The following is a 20,287-nucleotide window of genomic DNA, read 5'->3' as shown; positions in this document are numbered from 1 at the left end:
TGATGAATTTGGACTTAATCCTGTGGGCACTGGGAATCAGTGAAGGTTTTTGAAAAAGGGAGCAGCGTTGTAAGATGAATGGTGTTGGAGGCATAACCTGGCAGTGTAGTGAAAGGACAGGTCTTTTTAGCAACGCATCTCTGGCAGAAAATTCAGCTCTTTCAACTTCCCAAGCTTGAATTGGTGGGGGTAGGAATTTTTCAGGATACTGACATTTTCAAAATCAAAGCAATAGATCTAATTATGTGTAAAACACTGTATTGAGTCTGTGGAGAAGACAAGCAGACTAAATCTCAGACATACGTTTTATTGAGAACATTATGCTATGGGCTTTTTGAGGTGGCCCCAAGAAGGAAATGTCAAGAGATAGCTTTTTGCCTTTACATTAAACACACACACACACACACACACACACACACACACACACACACACACACAAACTTCTGTTTTGTAGGTTATGGGATAAGAGTATCTGAGCTTTAAAAATTTCAGTGACTGTTAGTTAGGGCCAACCTGTTGCTTGTTTAGAAGGAAGAGAATTTTGATCCTTAAGTTATATTAAGGAGTTGAAAGTTTTTAGTAAGGATAAATCATTTGAAGCAGTTCAAGTGCTCCTCTATATATCATACCTAAGTCATAAATATTTAGTAGGTCAGTTATAACAGCAGTTTTTACCTTCCCAAGTATAATTTAATCAAAAAAGCCTGAAGCTGTCTTTTAAAGGAGTGCCTATTGTATTTTTCTTCCAGGACATTTAGACCTTGTGGATCCAGATCATCAGTAGGATTAAGTTACCTATTGTGCATCTATGAAAAATTGGAGTTGTGGCTCTTTAGTTATTTATACTCTGTTGCTTAGATGGCAAGTGAATTAAAGAACAAACTTAAGTGAATCTCCCTTTCTCTTCACAGCTTTATATCACTGTTTTTAATTTTTTTTTTTAATGTTTATTCTTGAGAGAGAGAGAGAGAGAGAGAGAGAGAGAGAGACAGGCAGACAGTGCAAGTGGGGGAGCTCAAACTCATGAACCATGAGATCATGACCTGAGCCAAAGTCAAATGCTTAACTGACTGAGCTACCCAGGCACCCCTTTATGTGACTGTTTTTAAAAGAGATTTCAGGAAGTTACATACGATGTGAGTTTTTTTATTGCTCGAACATATATTTTTTTCTGTAGTAAAACATTGCCAGGTTCTTTTGTTTTCATGTTATACTAGAGTAGGATGTAAAACATTCCTTGAAAGATAGAGCAGTTGGGTAGAGCCCCAAATCAAATAGACTTGTTTATTTAGAAATTTTAAGATACAGGTTGAAACTTCTAGTCTCACTTTAACTGGTAATCTTCTGCAGTGTTTCTTAAGCACATGTGATTAATCTCTTTTTAAGTGGTGTTTATTGAGCATGGATAGGATCATTGAACATTTCAAAGAATACCAATAGTGGATAGTAATAAATGAGTTTACTGACTCAACTCCTTTCTTTTCCCTTTCTTTATGTTGTTGAATACCTACCTGCTCCAGAGCTCGCTTTTACTATGCGTGTTAAATCAGAAAATCAGAAGATCTTACTCTGGCTTTTTTCTTTAAATTATTATAGCTAAGAGTAGCTCATGATTTATTTCACCAATTAAAAAATACTTTGTAATGAGGAAGTTTCCTTTGTATGCATCCTACACTTTCTACCACAGAGGCTTTTCATCTGCATATTCAGAAACTCATCTCTGCATTACTCTTCCCGCCCCTACCCCCCGAAATCCTTCACCTTCCTCATTTCTCTGTTCTTCTCCCCACCGGCCTTTCTCTGTCCCTAATCTCTTCCTTCATTTTATTTCTAATTATTCTTTTCATCTTCTCTCAACTATGACCAAGTGTTCTTGCAGGTCCTCAAATCTGGAGATGTTACCTTCCCTTCTCTGCAGGTATTTAGTAACACACTTTCCTCTGTGCCTTCCAGTGGCTCCGTTTTGTCATTTTTCACTGTCACTCTTTTTTATTTTTTAATTTTTTTTCTTTTTTGAGAGAGAGAAAGGGAGAGAGGGAGAATCCCATGAGGAGGCAAAGAGGGAGAGGGAGAGAGAGAGAGAGAGAGAGAATCCCACACAGCCTCCGCACTGTCAGCATGGGAACCTAAAGCGAGGCTTAAACTTACCTGATGCAGGGCTCGAACTCATGAACTGCAAGATCATGACCTGAACTGAAGTCGGATGCTTAACCGACTGAGCCACACAGACACCCTTCACTGTCATTCTGCTGTCTTGATTCTGTTTGAAAAGAATAATCTCTATATTCTGGGACCCTTGCTAGTTTAAGGCAGTTTCTAAGTTATTGACTGTAGTAGGTTGTCCTACAACTTTCCACATTGTCACCACTTCCTGCTTTCTGTTTGAAAATTTCAGCAGTTGCAAATCTGTTGAGGGGACTGTGCTATCAGGACTTACACTATGGTGGTGAATCTGTGTTGGGTAAACCTAGCCTCTACATTTTTCCCTGTGCTTAACTGCCACAGAAATTCAAATTCATATCAAAATCAAACCATCATAGTTTTAAGAAGAAAAAGAAGGAAGATGGTGGTGACACATGCCATGGAGTTCTGTTGATCTTTGAGATTATTGACATTATAAGCCAGATTCCATCTCCCTTGTCTGTTAAATGAAATTGTCAGAGGAGGGTTGGTTAAATATGACTAATTTAAGTCAGCAGTTGTGCAGCCTTTCGCCTTTAAACCAGCTCATCTCTCTTCATGCCGAGTGACCAGTACTCAGTGATGCAGCCATGTCCTGAACAGCACCTCCACATCTGGCTCTCCCTCTGCTTCCTGACCAGTTTTTAAACTTCTTGGCTTCTTTCCTTGACCTCTGACCCCTTGCCTTGTTTCTTTTTATGTCTTGCTATTGTCTCTTTATCCTAACACCTGTTGCTGTTCCAGAGATGACTTTGGACACATTCCAGGCCGTGGTATGGGGTTTGCCCATGGGCTGTGGTGGAAGCCTCGTCTCACGAGCCACGGAGTCCACTCCATGTGGCAGGCAGTGCCTCTAGGTTTTCCGTGGCACCCGAGGAAGAAAGACGGACAGATGCCATGTGATTGCCTCACCCTGCCGGCTTCCAGTAGAAAGTCAATTTTTGTTTCATGTGACTACTAATTATTTTTGACCTCTGAAAGCCTGATATGTACACAGCAGTGATCGGTTTTTCTCCTCTTAGGAATTTGTGACTTTGTGTCAGGAAACTAAAGGATGTCTTGGTATGTCAGGCATGTTTCATTAATTTTCAAAGCAGCATTTTTCCTGAGAAGGACCAATTTGCATGATGCTGTTTCATTTAGGTTTTGGAGTGCCTTTCATTTTTCTAGGCAATTTGGGTTTTACAAAAGGCCTATATAATTTTTGTTCTCCACATTTGAGCTTAGAGGCATCTTCCTTTGCAAAGCCACCTTAAGGTTGGGCTTCGCCTCTCTTACATCTTCCCAAACATGCCACATGTGCCCCATCTTAAAAGTTACAGTTTCATTTTTGTAATTAGCTGTTACCTTGTCTGTTTCTCCCCACTCCACTGGGAACTCCTTGCTGTCATGGGCATTGCCTTGCTATTGTGGTAAATGAACATAGTGCTAGGCGCACAGTAGCCACTCTGGATATTTGATGATGAATGAATAGATGCAAATTTTGCTAAATAGCAATTATTTGTCTTACTATTCTGGAAGACTTTTCCTTCTGTCATTCATTCTTTCATTGAATTTCAAGTAATAGGAATATAAACTCAGAAACTCACTTTAATTTTTATTGCCAAACTTTTCATTTGTACCTGTCCTCCTCCTCATCCAAAAGTTATTGTACTACTTACAAACATGCACATTTGGAAAGAGGTAAGGGCCATACTCAGATATACACTGGCTGAAAGATAAGAAAGCTGGTCAGATCTCTCTCTCTCTCTCTCTTTTTTTTTTTTTTTTTTTTAAGAGCAAGCGGGAGTGGGGGAGAGGGACAAGAGAGAGAGAGAGAATCTTAATCCATGTGAGTGTGGAGCCTGACTCAGGGCTTAATCCCATGACCCTGGGATCATGACCTGAACTGAAATCAAAAGTCAGATGCTTAACCCACTGGGCCACCCAAATGCTCCTGGTCTCTCTTGTCTTTGAGTGCCGTTTTAAAATATGTTATTGTTCGGGCACCTGGGTGGCTCAGTCGGTTAAGCATCCAACTTCAGCTCAGGTAATGATCTCATGGTTCATGGATTCAAGCCCCACATCAGGCTCTGTGCTGACGGCTCAGAGCCTGGAGCCTGCTTTCGATTCTGTGTTCCCCTCTCTCTGTTCCTCCCCTGCTCATGCTGTTTCTCTCTCTCAAAAAAAAAATATTGAAAAAATTGAAAAACATTACAAAATAAAATACGTTATTGCTGGACACAAAAAGATAAAAAATGAAGCAGTAGAACCAAATATGTTATTGTTTTAGAATGTGACCCTTAGATTCTGTGTGACCTAACCCAGGGTGTGGCTACATACTGATTTGGCAGTGTTCTTACCTTCCTAGTTAACTAATGTCAGCTAATAAGCCAGTAAGGCTGAGCTAATTATGTGACAGCCAGCAGGTGTTATGCTAGATGGTTTTGATCAATAAGTAATTGTAATTGAAGCTAAATGTAATTAATTATGTGATTTTGGGGTGTCCAAGTGTAATTCCACTTATGTTCCATCTTGAAACTAGAGCACTAAGAAGGATTACTACTGACAAAAGGAAAATCGGCATAAAAATGTACTTGACTCATGTTTGAGTTGTGTCCAGATGCACTGGCCATAGTAGGAAAACCTGGATGGCCCCGTCCTTGAGAGACTGTGTGCAACTCTGCTGACCTCCTCTTCGATCACCCTTCTTTCTGCTTTCCTTTTTCCAGGGTTCCCCATTGTGCTGTGCTGCCTCACGTCTTCATGCAGTAGCACATACTGTTCTCTCTGTTAGGAGCTCCCTTGCTCCTTCTCTATCCTGCTAATGCCTACTTGTTTATAAAACTCAGCTTAAGGTCAGTAGCTGCAGGAAGACTTTTCTCACCCCCAGTCTGCTTTAGATGCTTCCCCATAGCACCTTTACAGTGATTTTTTTCTACTTTATCCTGTAATCTTGGCACGGTCATTCCTTTCTGCTAGACTCCTTAAGGTCAGAGATGATCTTGCAGTGCTTTGTTGAATTTGATCTTTCTAAATATTCTTGTAGATGTAGTGCTAAAACCCCACTAAAACTGTGCCTTTTATAAACTATATACAGAACTTAAGATTGTTTCTAGTATACGGTATGCCAAATAATAGATTGGTGTTATTTGATTTATACTTTTTATTCCCTGTTTTATTCAAGCTTTAACAAGTCTTGAAAACACACAGGTGGTTTTGTGTAGTGGTTAAAAGGCTTTGGAGCCAGACTCCATGGATTTGAATCCTGGCATTCCACAAGTGGGGACTTAAGGCTGATTGTTCATCTTTAACCTTGACTTCCCCAGCTGTACATTTTGGGGGTAAAAATCATAATAATACCTACCTCGTAAGATTGTGGTGGGTCCTAAATGAGATAAAACATGCAGGTAAAGCACTTGCATAGTAACCTCCTGAAAACACCACTGAATTTTCCCCCCCTGGTTACTTGTGAAACCATGGAATTCATAGAATTGCAGTATGGTTTTTATATTCTCAGAGCAGCCATAGACTTTGTCAGTGTTCACAGTGGAGGAATCACAAAGAGTGACCTTATGCCACCTTTGATGACTCTAACTTCCATGACTCTAACGTGGGACCTACCTGATGTCTCATACAGCATCCTGAGCCATTACATTGACACCCATGAGCCATACTTTGCTCGAAAGGACACAGCAGGCTCATCAGCAGGGAGGCTCTGGAGCACAGTTATCACCAGCGCTGCCGTGCTCCTTTTTCTTACAGTTTCCCCTAGACCAGAGGGAAAATCAATGCCAGTAGGATCTCCAAAAACTTTTGGTGTGAATTCTACAGAAATAGGCAGTGTGGAAAAGTGGAAAACTTCAAGGATTTGGTTAAGCTCGTGTGAAAATGTTGCTTGTGAGCTACTAGAAAATTATAGCAGGCCGCAGGCCATCCTTGTAGGAGATAGAATAGTGGAGGAGGGGACCAAGTGTGACCTGTGTGTGGGATACACACAAATTCATGCTTGGGTGTGTGAGGTGTGGAAAGGACTGTTGGGTTCACCACACCTGTTTCAGTCATTAATGACATGACTACCAGTAAGGTCAGTTTTAGAGCTGCAGCCTCCTTGCTTGTTCCGGAATAAGCATCAGCACCACTTTTTGCCAAAAAGATATCCTGTGACATTCTTACTTAGCGGGAGAAGCTCATCTAGCAGTTTGTGTAGAATGTAGAAAGTGTTCACCGTATGGTTTTGAATGGCTCAAAATGGATATTTCAGAATGGGAGGTATAATTATGCTTGCTGAATAATGGTTTGTTTTAAGGTAACAAAATGCTTTTTAATTTTGTACGTGGTAATGTTTTCCAGCTTTGAGAAAAGAGATAGTTTGCACTGGTAAAATGTTGTGATTAAGTTAAGCCTCAAATGTCTTCTATGCCTTTTAAGTAGTGGGAGCAATTGAATATAGTTTTACCTTTGCTTGATGACCCAGCATCATTTTAAATATCTTTTTTTTTTTTTTTTTGGTACTTTGACCCAATTTGGTTTTCTACATACATTTTATTTTGTCTCATCTTAATGTGAGACTGCCATCTGCCACTTCTTAATTCAAACTGTTCTTAATTCAAACATCCTCTCCTTTTACAATCCATTGATGGTTTGCTGCCAGTAATTTATTTAGGTTGAGAAATCATTAATCAAGTTGGGAAAGGTTTCTCTGTTGAACAAAGGCAAGATTCTGAGTGAGGGCCCAATGCATGTCGGGCCTTTGTTGTGACTGTTTTCTGTGTGCTTCACGTTTAAGGAATTCTGTTTTAAAGTAAAGGATGGCAGTTTTAAAAGTCTCAACTTCAGAAGAGTGTAATATATTGCAATTTTTACTGTAATATTTTAGCACAGGATGCTGAATACCTTTATTATCGGTATCATTAAAATTTTCTCTTTCTCTGCTTTGTGAACAGTCAAAACTTGCTGTGTGATGTCACGATTGTGGCTGAAGACATGGAGATCTCTGCTCACAGAGTGGTGCTGGCTGCCTGTAGTCCTTATTTCCATGCCATGTTTACAGGTATGAAATGTCTTAGTTCTGGGTATTTTTCAAACGTATACAGATCTGGGCTTTTCTTTCCACATTTTCTTTTCTTGTTAACATTTTATTGTTATGAAATGAAGTACTGTAATGGAAGTAAACGCTCTTGCTTTGTTTCAAATTCCTCCTCCCTGTTGTTTTTCGGTTTTGTAATCATATGTGTATATGTGCATTATATTCACATACTCATAGTTTTATGCTAGTTTTGCCCCGTTGTATTTACATGTACATATACTGGCCGAGTTTACGTGCCTGCCAATTATAACAACTTTTGGCACTTGATTATTTTGGCAAAAGAAAAGTGCTTTTACTGTTTTCCATTTTTTTTTTCCAAATGATTTTCACATATGTTTCGTTGATTGTTTACAATGAATAAAGAGATGTTTATTTAATGTCCTTTGATTTAAATATATAAAAAAAATGGTGGTCTCTTAGGTAACTAAAAATATGTAAAATGACTTCAGTACTTCTGGAAAAAAAGTAATTTATGCTTGCCCACTCATTCTCTTAAAAAAATTAAACATATATTACTGTACAAAGAAATGAAGTTATATATTAGAACAGTGAGCTTATAATCTTAAGAGTATTGGTAGAACAAACAAAATACTTATAAATACAGGGGTGTCTGGGGGGCTCAGTTGGTTGAGTGTCTTACTCTTGATTTTGGCTCAGGTCATCATCCCAGGGTCGGGGACCAATCCCCGTGTCAGGCTCCACTCCAACTAACTAAGTGTGGAGCCTGCTTAAGATCTCTTTCTTTCCCTCTTTCCCCTCTCCACCTCGTGTGCTCTCTCTCTAAAAAAACAAAACAAAACACTTACGAATACGAATATAGTTACATGAAAAAGCGCAAATAATAAAAGATATTCATACTTTAGAAATCATGAAGTATTTCTTGTGCCTAACATTTTGCTTAAATACTTCCAGGAATATACAATAGTGTAAGTGTGCTTCCCACCCCCAGTAACAATACGCACACTTTAAGTACGTAGTAGAGTATGGAAGATCTGGTTGCCCAAACAGTGATGCAGATGGCGAGGGCTGTGATGGACAGCACTGAGAGAGGGGGATCTGACATTTCCTGAAGCCAGATAGGTTTAAAGGGTTCACACCAATGAAGAGGAGTCCAGAAGGCCACGTGAAGAGGATGGGCTTAATGTTTTGGGAGTAGAGGAGAGTCTGGAAGGCCCTCACTATTCAGCCTGTTGCAGCCTTGCTGTTCCTGAACGGAGTTAAATAATCAAGAATGTAGGAATGATAGCAGAGGGGCTGTGAGCCAAGTTGGGAGGGTGCCTTTAGCTGAGGCCGATTTGAAAAGTCAATACTAATAATGTGGCACTAGTCAGATTTTTATGTCCTAGGGTTCATTTCAGTCTCATGGTTTACATCTTACATCTTATTTATTTCCCCTGGACAGTGTTCTAAACAGAGTCTCCAGGCTTATGAGAGGAAGGTTCTGGCTGGAATGTGTCAGCCTAACTTAGGAATTCCCTAGTATAGGGCTGTCCCCTGTAGGTGGCATTCTCTCACATGACACTGCTATTGCTATTTTCTTGTTGGAAACCATGGGAAACTCACATCATCAATTTATGCTTCAGTTTCCCCATCTGGAGAAGGAGGATGGTAATTTTACCCACTTTCTAGGATTTTTATAAAAATTAGATCATATATATGAATTTCTTAGCACTCTACTTGGCCCATAGAAAATATATAATTAATTTTGGCAGTAATTATGTTATTATTATTTGAATTGAAGAATAGCAGACACACAATGTTACATTAGTTCCAGGCGTACAGCATAGTAATTCTGCATTCTATATGTTATGCTGTGCTCACCACAACTGTAGCCACCATCTGTCACCATACTATGATATTACAGTACCATTGACTGTATTCCCTATGCTGTACCTTTTATCCTCTTAACTTAATTCCCTTACTAGAAGCTGTATCCCCAACTCCCCTTCTCCCCTTTGTCTGTCCTGCCCCCCTTCCCCTCTGGTGACCGCAAGTTTTTGTATTTACGGGTCTATTTATGTTCTTTGTATTTATGGGTCTGTTTCTGCTTGTTTGTTGTTTTGTTTTTTAGATACCGTATATAAATGATATCATATGGTATATATCTTTCTTTGTCTGACTTATTTCATTTAGCATGGTACCCTCTAGGTCTACCTATAGTGGTACAAATGCCAAAATCTTACTCTTTTTTTACAGCTAATATTGTATACCAGATGTTCTTTTTCCATTCATCTATCGATGGCCATTTGGGTTGCTTTTATATCTTGGCTGTTGTAAATAATGCAGTAAACATAGGGGTAAATGTATCTGTTCGAGTTAATGCTTTTGGTGTGTTTTTGTTGTTGTTGTTGTTGTTTTTGTAAATCCAAAATATATAAAGAAACTTTATAACTCAATATCAAAAACCAAATAATTCAGTAAAAAATGTGCAGGGACCTGAATAGACATTTCCAAAGAAGACCACTGATGGCCAACAGACACATGAAATGGTACTCAACATCACTAATCATCAGGGAAATGCAAATCACACCTTTCAGAATGGCTGGAATCAAAAGGACAAGAAGTAACAAGTGTTAGCAAAGATGTAGGAAAGAAGGAACTTTTGTACACTGCTGGTGGAAATGTAAATTGGTGCAGCCACTATGGAAAACACTATGGAGGTTCCTCAAAAAATTAAAAATAAGAATACCATATGATCCATTATTTTTCTTTTACTCTAAATTTCTAAATGTCCTTATATTTTGTAAGAGTAGAAGATTGAGGAACGCTTAGACTAGAATTTCTTTTGATAAATGTTTTATTTTTTATAGAGCTACACAAATATATAGTGATTAACTTAAAAATGCAAGATCAAAGTAACTTAAAACTGCAGGATCAAGGTTAGTTTCCTTTCCCTTCAAAAGGCAGCACTTAGAGTCTCCAATCTCCCTGACTCTTAGGTATCCAGAGACATGCATGCTAAATAGAGATGGGAGATCTTGTTATATCTTTGTCTTCTTTTCTGTTTACCTTATGACCTAAACTACATTGCACTTTCCCTGTTTTTTTTTTGTTGTTGTTGTTTTTAGTCTAATATACCTTTTACATGTAGTCAAATTTTAGATTGCGGTATACTAAGATAAATGCAAAATTTTCTGATTCACATAAAATGAATTGAATACCTCAGTTGTGGTTTTTTTTCACAACTTTTTTTTTTTTTTAATGTTTATTTATTTTGGAGACAGAGAGAGACAGAGTGCAAGTGGGGGAGGGGCAGAGAGAGAGGGAGACACAGAATCTGAAACAGGCTCCAGGCTCTGAGCGGTCAGCACAGAGCCCGACGCGGGGCTTGAACCCATGGACTGTGAGATCATGACCTGAGCCGAAGTCGGACGCTCAACCGACTGAGCCACCCAGGCGCCCCTTCACAACTTTTTTGATGCATATTTTACATATTATGAAATTTACAAATTTCCAGTGTAGTGGCAGTGAATTTTAGTAAATGTATTTAGTGGTCATCACCATAAGTCAATTTTGGAACATTTTTATTCCCACATTAATGATTTTGGGTTTATGTATGTAAATTATTTCTGTGTTATAGTATTTATTATCAGTTTGTTCTTTTTTATTGCTAAATAGCTAAAATTGTATGGATGTATCACATTTTGGCTGTCCATTCTCCAGTTGATGGACATATGGGTTAATTTCAGTTTTGGGCTGTTGGGAATAATGCTGGTGTGACTATCCATGTGCCATTGTTTACATGGACATTTATTTTTATTTCTCATGGAATTAGATACCGAGGAGTGGAATTGCTGGGTCTTATGGTAAATTTCTTTAAACTTAATGACTGCTATGCTGTTTTTGAAGGTGCACCATATTACATTCCTACTGTTAATGTAGGATGGTTCCCATTTCTCCACATCCCCATCAACACTTGTTACTTTTATTTTTTTTTTAATTGTAGTCATTCTAATGGGTGTAAAATGGCATCTCTTGTAGTTTTAATTTGCAATTCCCAAATGAGTGATGATGTTGAACATCTTTTCATATATTTATTAGGCTTGACTTAAAAAAAATTTTTTTTAATGTTTATTTTTGAGAGGGAGAGAGAAAGAGAGAGAGAGACAGAGACAGGGCATGAGCAGGGGAGGAGTAGAGAGAGAAGGAGACACAGAATCTGAAGCAGGCTCCAGGCTCTGAGCTGTCAGCCCATGTGGGCTGAGAAATGCTGAGATCATGACCTGAGCTGAAGTTGGTTGCTTAACCATCTGAGCTGCCCAGGTGCCCCTGACTTTTTGGTTCTTTAGCAATAGATGCTATTCACTTTTCTGGCAGTCTTTGTACATTTCTACTTTTGAATCCACTGAATAGCCCATCACTTGTCAGAGATTAGGTGAGGAAGATAAGGAGATTTGGTGTAGGTGGTTTAGCGTACATAGATTTTTTTTGTGATTTGCTAGAATATGAATGCCTTGTATCTTTTTGTTTTGTTTTTTGTTTTTTGGTCTGAAACCCTGTTAAACTTTATTATAAAAAATAGAGCGAGGCCAACCAGTAGACCTTTGCATGCTGCCATTCCATCGTACATTATGTATATTTATTTTCTCCTGCTCGGTGGGTAATCAGAAGTGCTTGCAGTGGCATAGGTCGTTACCCTATTCTTGTTTTCCTAGGCCTCACCTATTAGGAAATGGGGAACATGAAGAGGTTCTTTTTTGGCCCTTGTTTCTAATCTCCTATAAATTGTAGGAGGAATTTTTATTCAAATTCTATTACCTAAAAAAGAATTGTGTTACTCTTTGTAGTTCCAAGTATTTGTGTAGAGAAAGGAGGTGAAAAGTAATTGTGTGATACAGTCACAGGATTTTACTCTGTGAAGTATGGGCCTATTTAGAGCAAGGCCAGGTGGTTTAATTCTTACTTAAGGAAGCATGTATCATTTGAGTTCTTGTGTTTTTCAATTACTTGTTTCTTATAAATGTGGAATTTAAAATGTTGTTTCTCTTACAAATACATTGGAGGCCTATTTAGTACCCCAGGCTAAAATATCTGACATCTAGTAGGAAATAATTGGATTTTTGTTTTTACTCTTTTGTGCTTTTTGATGATTTCTTTTGTCATATTGAACATGATTCGGTGAGTAGAATAGGAAAATGTGGATTATCATTTGAATGATAAAGAAGTGAGATTTCTATTTTATTTTACTTTCTTTTTTTAAATTTAAATCCAAGTTAGTTAACATATAGTATAATAATGATTTCAGGAATAGATTTTAGTGATTCGTCGCTTACATATAACACCCAGTGCTCATCCCAGCAAGTGTCCTCCTTAATGTCCCTTGCTCATGTAGTTCATTCCCCCACCCAACACCCTTCCAGCAACCCTCAGTTCTCTGTATTTACGAGTCTCTTATGGTTTGTCTCCCTCTCTGTTTTTATATTATTTTTGCTTCCCTTCCCTTATGTTCATCTGTTTTGTATCTTAAATTCTACATGTGAGTGAAATCATATGATATTTGTCTTTCTCTGACTTATTTTGCTTAGCATAATACGCTCTAATTCCTTCCATGTTGTTACAAATGGCAAGATTTCATTCTTTTTGATCACTGAGTAATATTCCATTGTGTGTGTGTGTGTGTGTGTGTGTGTGTGTGTATACATTACATACGTATGTACGTATGTGTGTGTGTGTATATATATATAGATATATATATATATACACACACATACATACATACATACCACATCTTTATCCATTCATCAGTAGATGGACATTTTGGCTCTTTCCACACTTTGGCTATTGTCAGTGTCACTGCTACAAACATTGGGGTGCACGTGCCCCTTCAAAACAGCACTCCTGTATCCTTTGGATAAATACCTAGCAGTACAATTGCTGGGTTATAGGTAGTTCTATTCTTTAATTTTTTGAGGAAACTCCATACTGTTTTCCAGAGTGCCTACACCAGTTTGCATTCCCACCAGCAGTACAAAAGAGATCCTCTCTCTCCGCATCCTTGCCAACATCTGTTGTTGCCTGAGTTGTTAATGTGAGCCATTCTGACAGGCGTGAGGTGGTATCTCATTGTGGTTTTGATTTGTATTTCCCTGATGATGAATGATGTTGAGCATCTTTTCATGTGTCTGTTAGACATCTGGATGTATTCTTTGGGAAAGTGTCTATGTCTTTTGCCCATTTCTTCACTGGATTACATGGTTTTTGGATGTTGAGTTTGACAATTTCTTTATAGACTTTGTATACTAATCCTTTATCTGATGTCATTTGCAAATATCTTCTCTCATTCTGTTGGCTGCCTTTTAGTTTTGCTGATTGTTTCCTTTACTGTGCAGAGAGGTCCAAATAGTTCATTTTTGCTTTTGTTTCCCTTGCCTCTGGAGACATGTCAAGTAAGAAGTTGATGTGGCCACTGTGAAGGAGGTTGTTGCCTGTTTTCTCCTCTAGGATTTTGATGGTTTCCTGCCTCATGTTTAGGTCTTTCATCCATTTTGAGTTTATTTTTGTGTATGGAGTAAGAAAATAGTCCAGGCTCATTCTTCTGCATGTTGCTGTTCAGTGTTTCCAACACCCATTTGCTGAAGAGACTGTCTTTATTCCATTGGATATTCTTTCCTGCTTTGCCAAAGTTGGCCATACATTTGTGGGTCCATTTCTGGGTTCTGTATTCTGCTCCACTGATCTAAGTGTCTGTTTTTGTGCCAGTACCATACTGTCTTGATGATTACAGCTTTGTAATACAGCTTGAAGTATGGAATTATAATGCCTCCAGCTTTGGTTTTCTTTTTCAGGATTGCTTTGGCTATTTGGGATCTTTTCTGGTTCCATACAAATTTTAGGATTATGTGTTGTAGCTCTGTGAAGAATGCTGGTGTTATTTTGATAGGGATTGTATTGAATATGTAGCTTGCTTTGGGTGGTATTGACATTTTAACAGTATTTGTTCTTCAAATCTATGAGCATGGAATGGTTTTCTAATTTTTTGTGTCTTCAATTTCTTTCATAAGCTTTCTATAATTTTCAGTGTATAGATTTTTCACCTCTTTGGTTAGGTTTATTCCTAGATATTTTATGGTTTTTCATGCAATAAATGGGATTGATTCCTTGATTTCTTTTTCTGCTGCTTCATTATTGGTGTATGGAAATGCAGCTGATTTCTTTGCATTGATTTTATATTCTGCGGCTTTGCTGAATTCATGGATCAATTCTAGCAGTTTTTTGGTGGACTCTTTTGGGTTTTACACATAGAGTATCAAGTCGTCCTCCAAGAGTGAAAGTTTGATTTCCTCTTTGCCCATTAGGATGCTTTTTATTTCTTTGTGTTGTCTCATTGCTGAGGCTGTGACTTGCAACACTATGTTGAATAACAGTGGTGAGAATGGACATCCTTGTTGTGTTCCTGACCTTAGGGGGAAAGCTCTCAATTTTTCCTCATTGAGGATGATATTACCTGTGGGTCTTTTGTAGTGGCCTCTATGATCTTGAGGCATAATCCTTTTATTCCTACTTAAGGGTTATCAAGAAAGGATGCTGTATTTTGTCAAATGCTTTCTCTGCATCTATTGAGAGGATCATGTGGTTCTTATCCTTTCTGTTATTAACGTGATATATCACACTGATTTGCAGATACGAACCAGACCTGAATCCTAGGAATAAATCCCACTTGATCCTGGTGAATAATTCTTTTAATGTATTGTTGGCTGGTTCTAGTTGGGAATTTTTGCATCCATGTTCATCAGGGAAATTGGTCTGTAGTTCTTCTTTTTAGTGGAGTCTTTGTCAGGTTTTGGAATCAAGGTAATGCTGGCTGCATAGACTGAATTTGGAAGTTTTTGCTTCCATTCTATTTTTTGGAACAGCTTCAAAAGAATAGGTGCTAACTCTTCTTTAAATGTTTGGTAGAATTCCCCTGGAAAGCCATCTGGCCCTGGACTCTTGTTTGTTGGGAGATTTTGATTACTGATTCAATTTCTTTACTGAATGTGGGTCTGTTCAAATTTTCTACCTCCTATCTCAGTTTTGGTAGTTTATATGTTTCTAGGAATTTTTCTGTTTGTTCCCGATTGCCAAATGTGTTGGCATATAGTTGCTCATATTTTATTATTATTGTTTGTATTTCTGTGGTGTTGGTTGTGATCACCCCTCTTTAATTCTTGATCTTATTTATTTGGGTCCTTTCCCTTTTCTTTTTGATGAAACTGGCTAGGGGTTTATGACTTTTGTTAATTCTTTCAGAGAACCAGCTCCTGGTTTCATTGATCTGTTCAACTGTTTTTTTTTTTTTTTTTTTTTTTTTTAAATATACCTTACTGATTTCTGCTTTAATCTTCATTATTTCCCGTTTTCTGCTGATTTTGGGCTTTATTTGCTGCTCTTTTTCCAGCTCTTTTAGGTGTAAGGGTAGGTTGTATATTTGAGACCTTTCTTCCTTCTTTAAGAAGACCTGATTGCTATATACCTCACTCTTATGACCTCCTTTGCTGTGTCCCAGAGGTTTGGGGTTTTCGTGTTTTCATTTTCATTGGCTTCCATGTACTTTTTCTTTTTTTTAATTTGATTTTTTATTTCTTAAAATTTACATGCAAATTAGTTAGCATATAGTGCAACAATGATTTCGGGAGTAGGCTCCTTAATGCCCCTTACCCATTTAGCCCATCCCCCCTCTCACAATCACTTGTGTAACCCTCAGTTCTTCATATTTATGAGTCTCTTCTATTTTGTCCCCCTCCCTGTTTTTATATTATTTTTGTTTCCCTTCCCTTTTGTTCATCTGTTTTGTCTCTTAAAGTCCTCATATGAGTTAAGTCATATGATTTTTGTCTTTCTCTGACTAATTTCACTTAGCATAATACCTTCCAGTTCCATTCACGTAGTTGCAAATGGCAAGATTTCATTCTTTTCGATTGCCGAGTAATACTCCATTTAATATATATATATATCACATTTTCTTTATCCATTCATCCATCGATGGACATTTGGGCTCTTTCCATACTTTGCGTATTGTTGATTGTGCTGCTATAAACATGGGGGCTGCATGTGGTATCTCATTGTGGTTCTGCTTTGTATTTCCCTGATGGTGAGTGATGTTGAGCATTTTTTCATGTGTCCATTGGCCATCTGTGTCTTCCTTGGAGAAGTGTCTATTCATGTCTTTTGCACATTTCTTCACTGAATTATTTGTTTTTTGGGTGTTGAGTTTGATAAGGTCTTCATAGATGTTGGATACTAACCCTTTATCTGATATGTCATTTGCAGATATCTTCTCCCATTCTGTCAGTTACCTTTTAGTTTTGTTGATTGTTTCCTTCACTGTGCAGAAGCTTTTTATTTTGACGAGGTCCCAGTAGTTCATTTTTGCTTTTGTTTCCCTTGCCTCCGGAGACGTGTTGAGTAAGAAGTTGCTGTGGCCAAGATCAAAGATGAGGTCTTTCATCCATTTTGAGTTTATTTTTGTGTATGGTGTAAGAAAGTGGTCCAGGTTCATTCTTCTGCATGTTGCTGTCCAGTTTTTCCAACACCACTTGCTGAAGAGACTGTCTTTATTCCATTGGATAGTCTTTCCTGCTTTGTCAAAGATTAGTTGGCCATATGTTTGTGTGTCCATTTCTGGGTTCTCTATTCTGTTCCATTGATCTGAGTGTCTGTTCTTGTGCCAGTACCATACTGTCTTGATGATTACAGCTTTGTAGTATAGCTTGAAGTCTGGGATTGTGATGCCTCCAGCTTTGGTTTTCTTTTTCAAGATCTCTTTGGCTATTCAGGGTCTTTTCTGGTTCCATACAAATTTTGGGATTATTTGTTGTAGCTCTGTGAAGAATGCTGGTGTTATTTTGATAGGGATTTCATTGAATATGTAGATTGCTTTGGGTAGTATTGACATGCTAACAGTATTTGTTCTTCCTATCCAGGAGCAGGGAATCTTTTTCCATTTTTTTGGTGTCTTTTTTTTCATAAGCTTTCTGTAATTTTCAGCATATAGATTTTTCACCTCTTTGGTTAGATTTATTCCTAGGTATTTTATGGTTTTTGGTGCAACTGTAAATGGGATCGATTCCTTGATTTCTCTTTCTGTCGCTTCATTGTTGGTGTATAGGAATGCACCTGATTTCTGTGCATTGCTTTTATATCCTGCAACTTTGCTGAATTCATGAATCAATTCTAACAGTTTTTTTTTGTGGAATCTTTTGGGTATTCCATATACAGTATCATGTCATCTGCAAAGAGTGAAAGTTTGACCTCCTTCTGCCCAATTTGGATGCCTTTTATTTCTTTGTGTTGTCTGATTGCAGAGGCTAAGACTTCCAGTCCTATGTTGAATAACAGTGGCAAGAGTGGACATCCCTGTCTTGTTCCTGACGTTAGGGGGAAAGCTCTCAGTTTTTCCCCATTGAGGATGATATTAGCGTTGGGTCATTCTTATATGGCTTTTATGATCTCGAGGTATGCTCCTTCTATCCCTACTTTTTTGAGGGTTTTTATCAAGAAAGGATGCTGTATTTTGTCACATGCTTTCTCTGCGTCTGTTGAGAGGTCATATGGCTCTTGTCCTTTCTTTTATTGGTGTGATGAATCACATTAATTGTTTTGTGGATATTGAACCAACCCTGCATCCCAGGTATAAATCCCACTTGGTCGTGATGAATACATTTTTTAATGTATTGTTGGATCCAGTTGGCTAATATCTTGTTGAGGATTTTTGCATCCATGTTCATCAGGGAAATTGGTCTATATAGTTCTCCTTCTTAGTGGGGTCTCTGTCTGGTTTTGGAATGAACGTAATGCTGGCTTCATAGAAAGAGTTTGGAAGTTTTCCTTCCATTTCTATTTTTTGGAACAGCTTCAAGACAATAGGTGTTCACTCTTCCTTAAATGTTAGGTAGAATTTCCCTGGAAAGCCATCTGGCCCCGGACTCTTGTTTTTTGGCAGATTTTTGATTACTACTTTGATTTCCTTACTGGTTATAGGTCTGTTCAAATTTTTTATTTCTTCCTGTTTCAGTTTTGGTGGTGTATATCTTTTAGGAATTTGTCCATTTCTTCCAGATTGCCCATTTTATTGGCATATAATTGCTCATAATATTCTCTCATTATTGTTTTTATTTCTGCTGTGTTGGTTGTGATCTCTGCTGTTTCATTCTTGATTTTATTTATTTGGGTCCTTTCCTTTTTCTTTTTGATCAAACTGGCTAGTGGTTTATCAATTTTGTTAATTCTTTCAAAGAACCAGCATCTGGTTTCATTGATCTGTTCTGTTTTTTTTTTTTTTTTTGGTTTCGATAGCATTAATTTCTGCTCTAATCTTTATTATTTTCTGTTTTCTGCTGGTTTGCGGTTTTATTTGCTATTCTTTTTCCAGCTCCTTAAGGCTTAAGGTTAGGATATGTATCTAAGATCTGTCTTCCTTCTTTAGGAAGGCCTGGATTGCTATATACTTTCCTCTTATGCCTGCCTTTGCTGCGTCCCAAAGGTTTTGGGTTGTGGTGTTATCATTTTCATTGACTTCCATATACTTTTAAATTTCCTCTTAAACTGCTTGGTTAGCCCATTCATTCTTTAGTAGGACGTTCTTCAGTCTCCAAGTATTTGTTACCTTTCAAATTTTTCTTGTGGTTGATTTCGAGTTTGATAGCGTTGTGGTCTGAAAATATGCACTGTATGCTCTCGATCTTTTTGTACTTACTTAGGGCTGATTTGTGTCCAGTATATGGTCTATTCTGGAGAACGTTCCATGTGCACTGGAGAAGAATGTATATTCTGCTGCTTTAGGATGAAATGTTCTCAATATATCTGTTAAGTTCGTCTGGTCCAGTGTGTCATTCAAGGCCATTGTTTCCTTGTTGATTTTTTGATTAGATGATCTGTCCATTGTTGTGAGTGGGGTATTCAAGTCTCCTACTATTATGGTATTAGTATTGATGAGTTTCTTTGTTTGTGATTCATTGATGTATATATTTGGGTGCTTCCATATTTGGTGCATAAATGTTTACAATTGTTAGGTCTTCTTGGTGGATAGACCCCCTTGATTATGATGTAATGCCCTTCTGCATCTCTTGATACAGTCTTTATTTTAAAGTCTAGATTTTGTGATATAAGTATGGCTAATCTGACTTTCTTTGGTTGACCATTAGCATGATAGATGGTTCTCCATCCCCTTATTTTCAATCTGAAGGTGTCTTTAGGTCTTAAGTGGGTCTCTTGTAAACAGCATATAGATGGATCTTGTTTTCTTATCCATTCTGTTCCCCTGTGTCTTTTGATTGGAACATTGAGTCCATTGACGTTTAGAGTGAGTACTGAAAGATATGAATTCATTGCCATTATGATGCTTGTGGAGTTGGATTTTCTGGTGGTGTTTCTGGTCCTTTATAATCTTTGTTGCTATATATATGTATATGTATTCGTCTTTTCTCCCGTCAGAGAGTCCCCCTTAAAATTTCTTGCTGGGCTGGGTTAGTGGTCACAAACTCCTTTAATTTTTGTTTGGGAAACTTTTAATCTTTCCTTCTATTTTGAATGACAGCCGTGCTGGGTAAAGAATTCTTGGCTACATATTTTTTTGATTCAGCACATTGAATATATCCTGCCACGCCAAGTTTCTGTGGATAGGTCTGCTGCAAACCTGATCTGTCTTCCCTTGTAGGTTAGGGACTTTTTTTCCCTTGCTGCCTTCATGATTCTCTCCTTGCCTGAGTATTTTGTGAATTTGACTACGATATGCCTTTTTGATGGTTGGGTTTTGTTGAATCTAATGGGGTCGTCCTCTGTGCTTCCCGGATTTTGATGTCTGTGTCTTTTCCCAGATTAGGAAAGTTTTCGGCTATGATTTGCTCACATAACCCTTCCTTCTACCCCTATTTCTCTCTCTTCCTCTTCTGGGACCCCTATGATTCTGATGTTGTTCCTTTTTAATGAGTCACTGATTTCTCTAAGTCTTAAATCGTGCTCTTTTGCCTTCATCTCCCTCTTTTTTTCTGCCTCATTATTCTCTATAAGTTCGTCCTCTATATCACTGATTCTCTGTTCTGCCTCATCCATCCTTGCCGC

At 38.0% G+C, this 20,287-nt stretch overlaps 1 protein-coding gene across 7 annotated transcripts in view; it reads left to right on the top strand.

The window, feature by feature from the left end:
- Window positions 1-20,287, top strand: part of KLHL2 (kelch like family member 2) — a 115,961-nt gene that overhangs the window by 16,955 nt on the left and 78,719 nt on the right. For 6 of the 7 annotated variants that reach the window (XM_045055708.1, XM_045055706.1, XM_045055707.1 and 3 more), the window contains exon 3: window positions 7,107-7,213. In XM_045055708.1, the coding sequence (XP_044911643.1) occupies window positions 7,107-7,213 (107 nt within the window). Of the gene's footprint in view, window positions 1-7,106; window positions 7,214-20,287 lie in introns of those variants that run through there. The other variant, XM_023252702.2, reaches the window with a different exon arrangement.

This window comes from Felis catus, chromosome B1 (assembly GCF_018350175.1).
Source record: "Felis catus isolate Fca126 chromosome B1, F.catus_Fca126_mat1.0, whole genome shotgun sequence".
NCBI lineage: Eukaryota > Metazoa > Chordata > Mammalia > Carnivora > Felidae > Felis > Felis catus.
The sequence above is the reverse complement of the archived record's forward strand: the minus strand, read 5'-3'. Positions and strand labels throughout refer to the sequence as shown.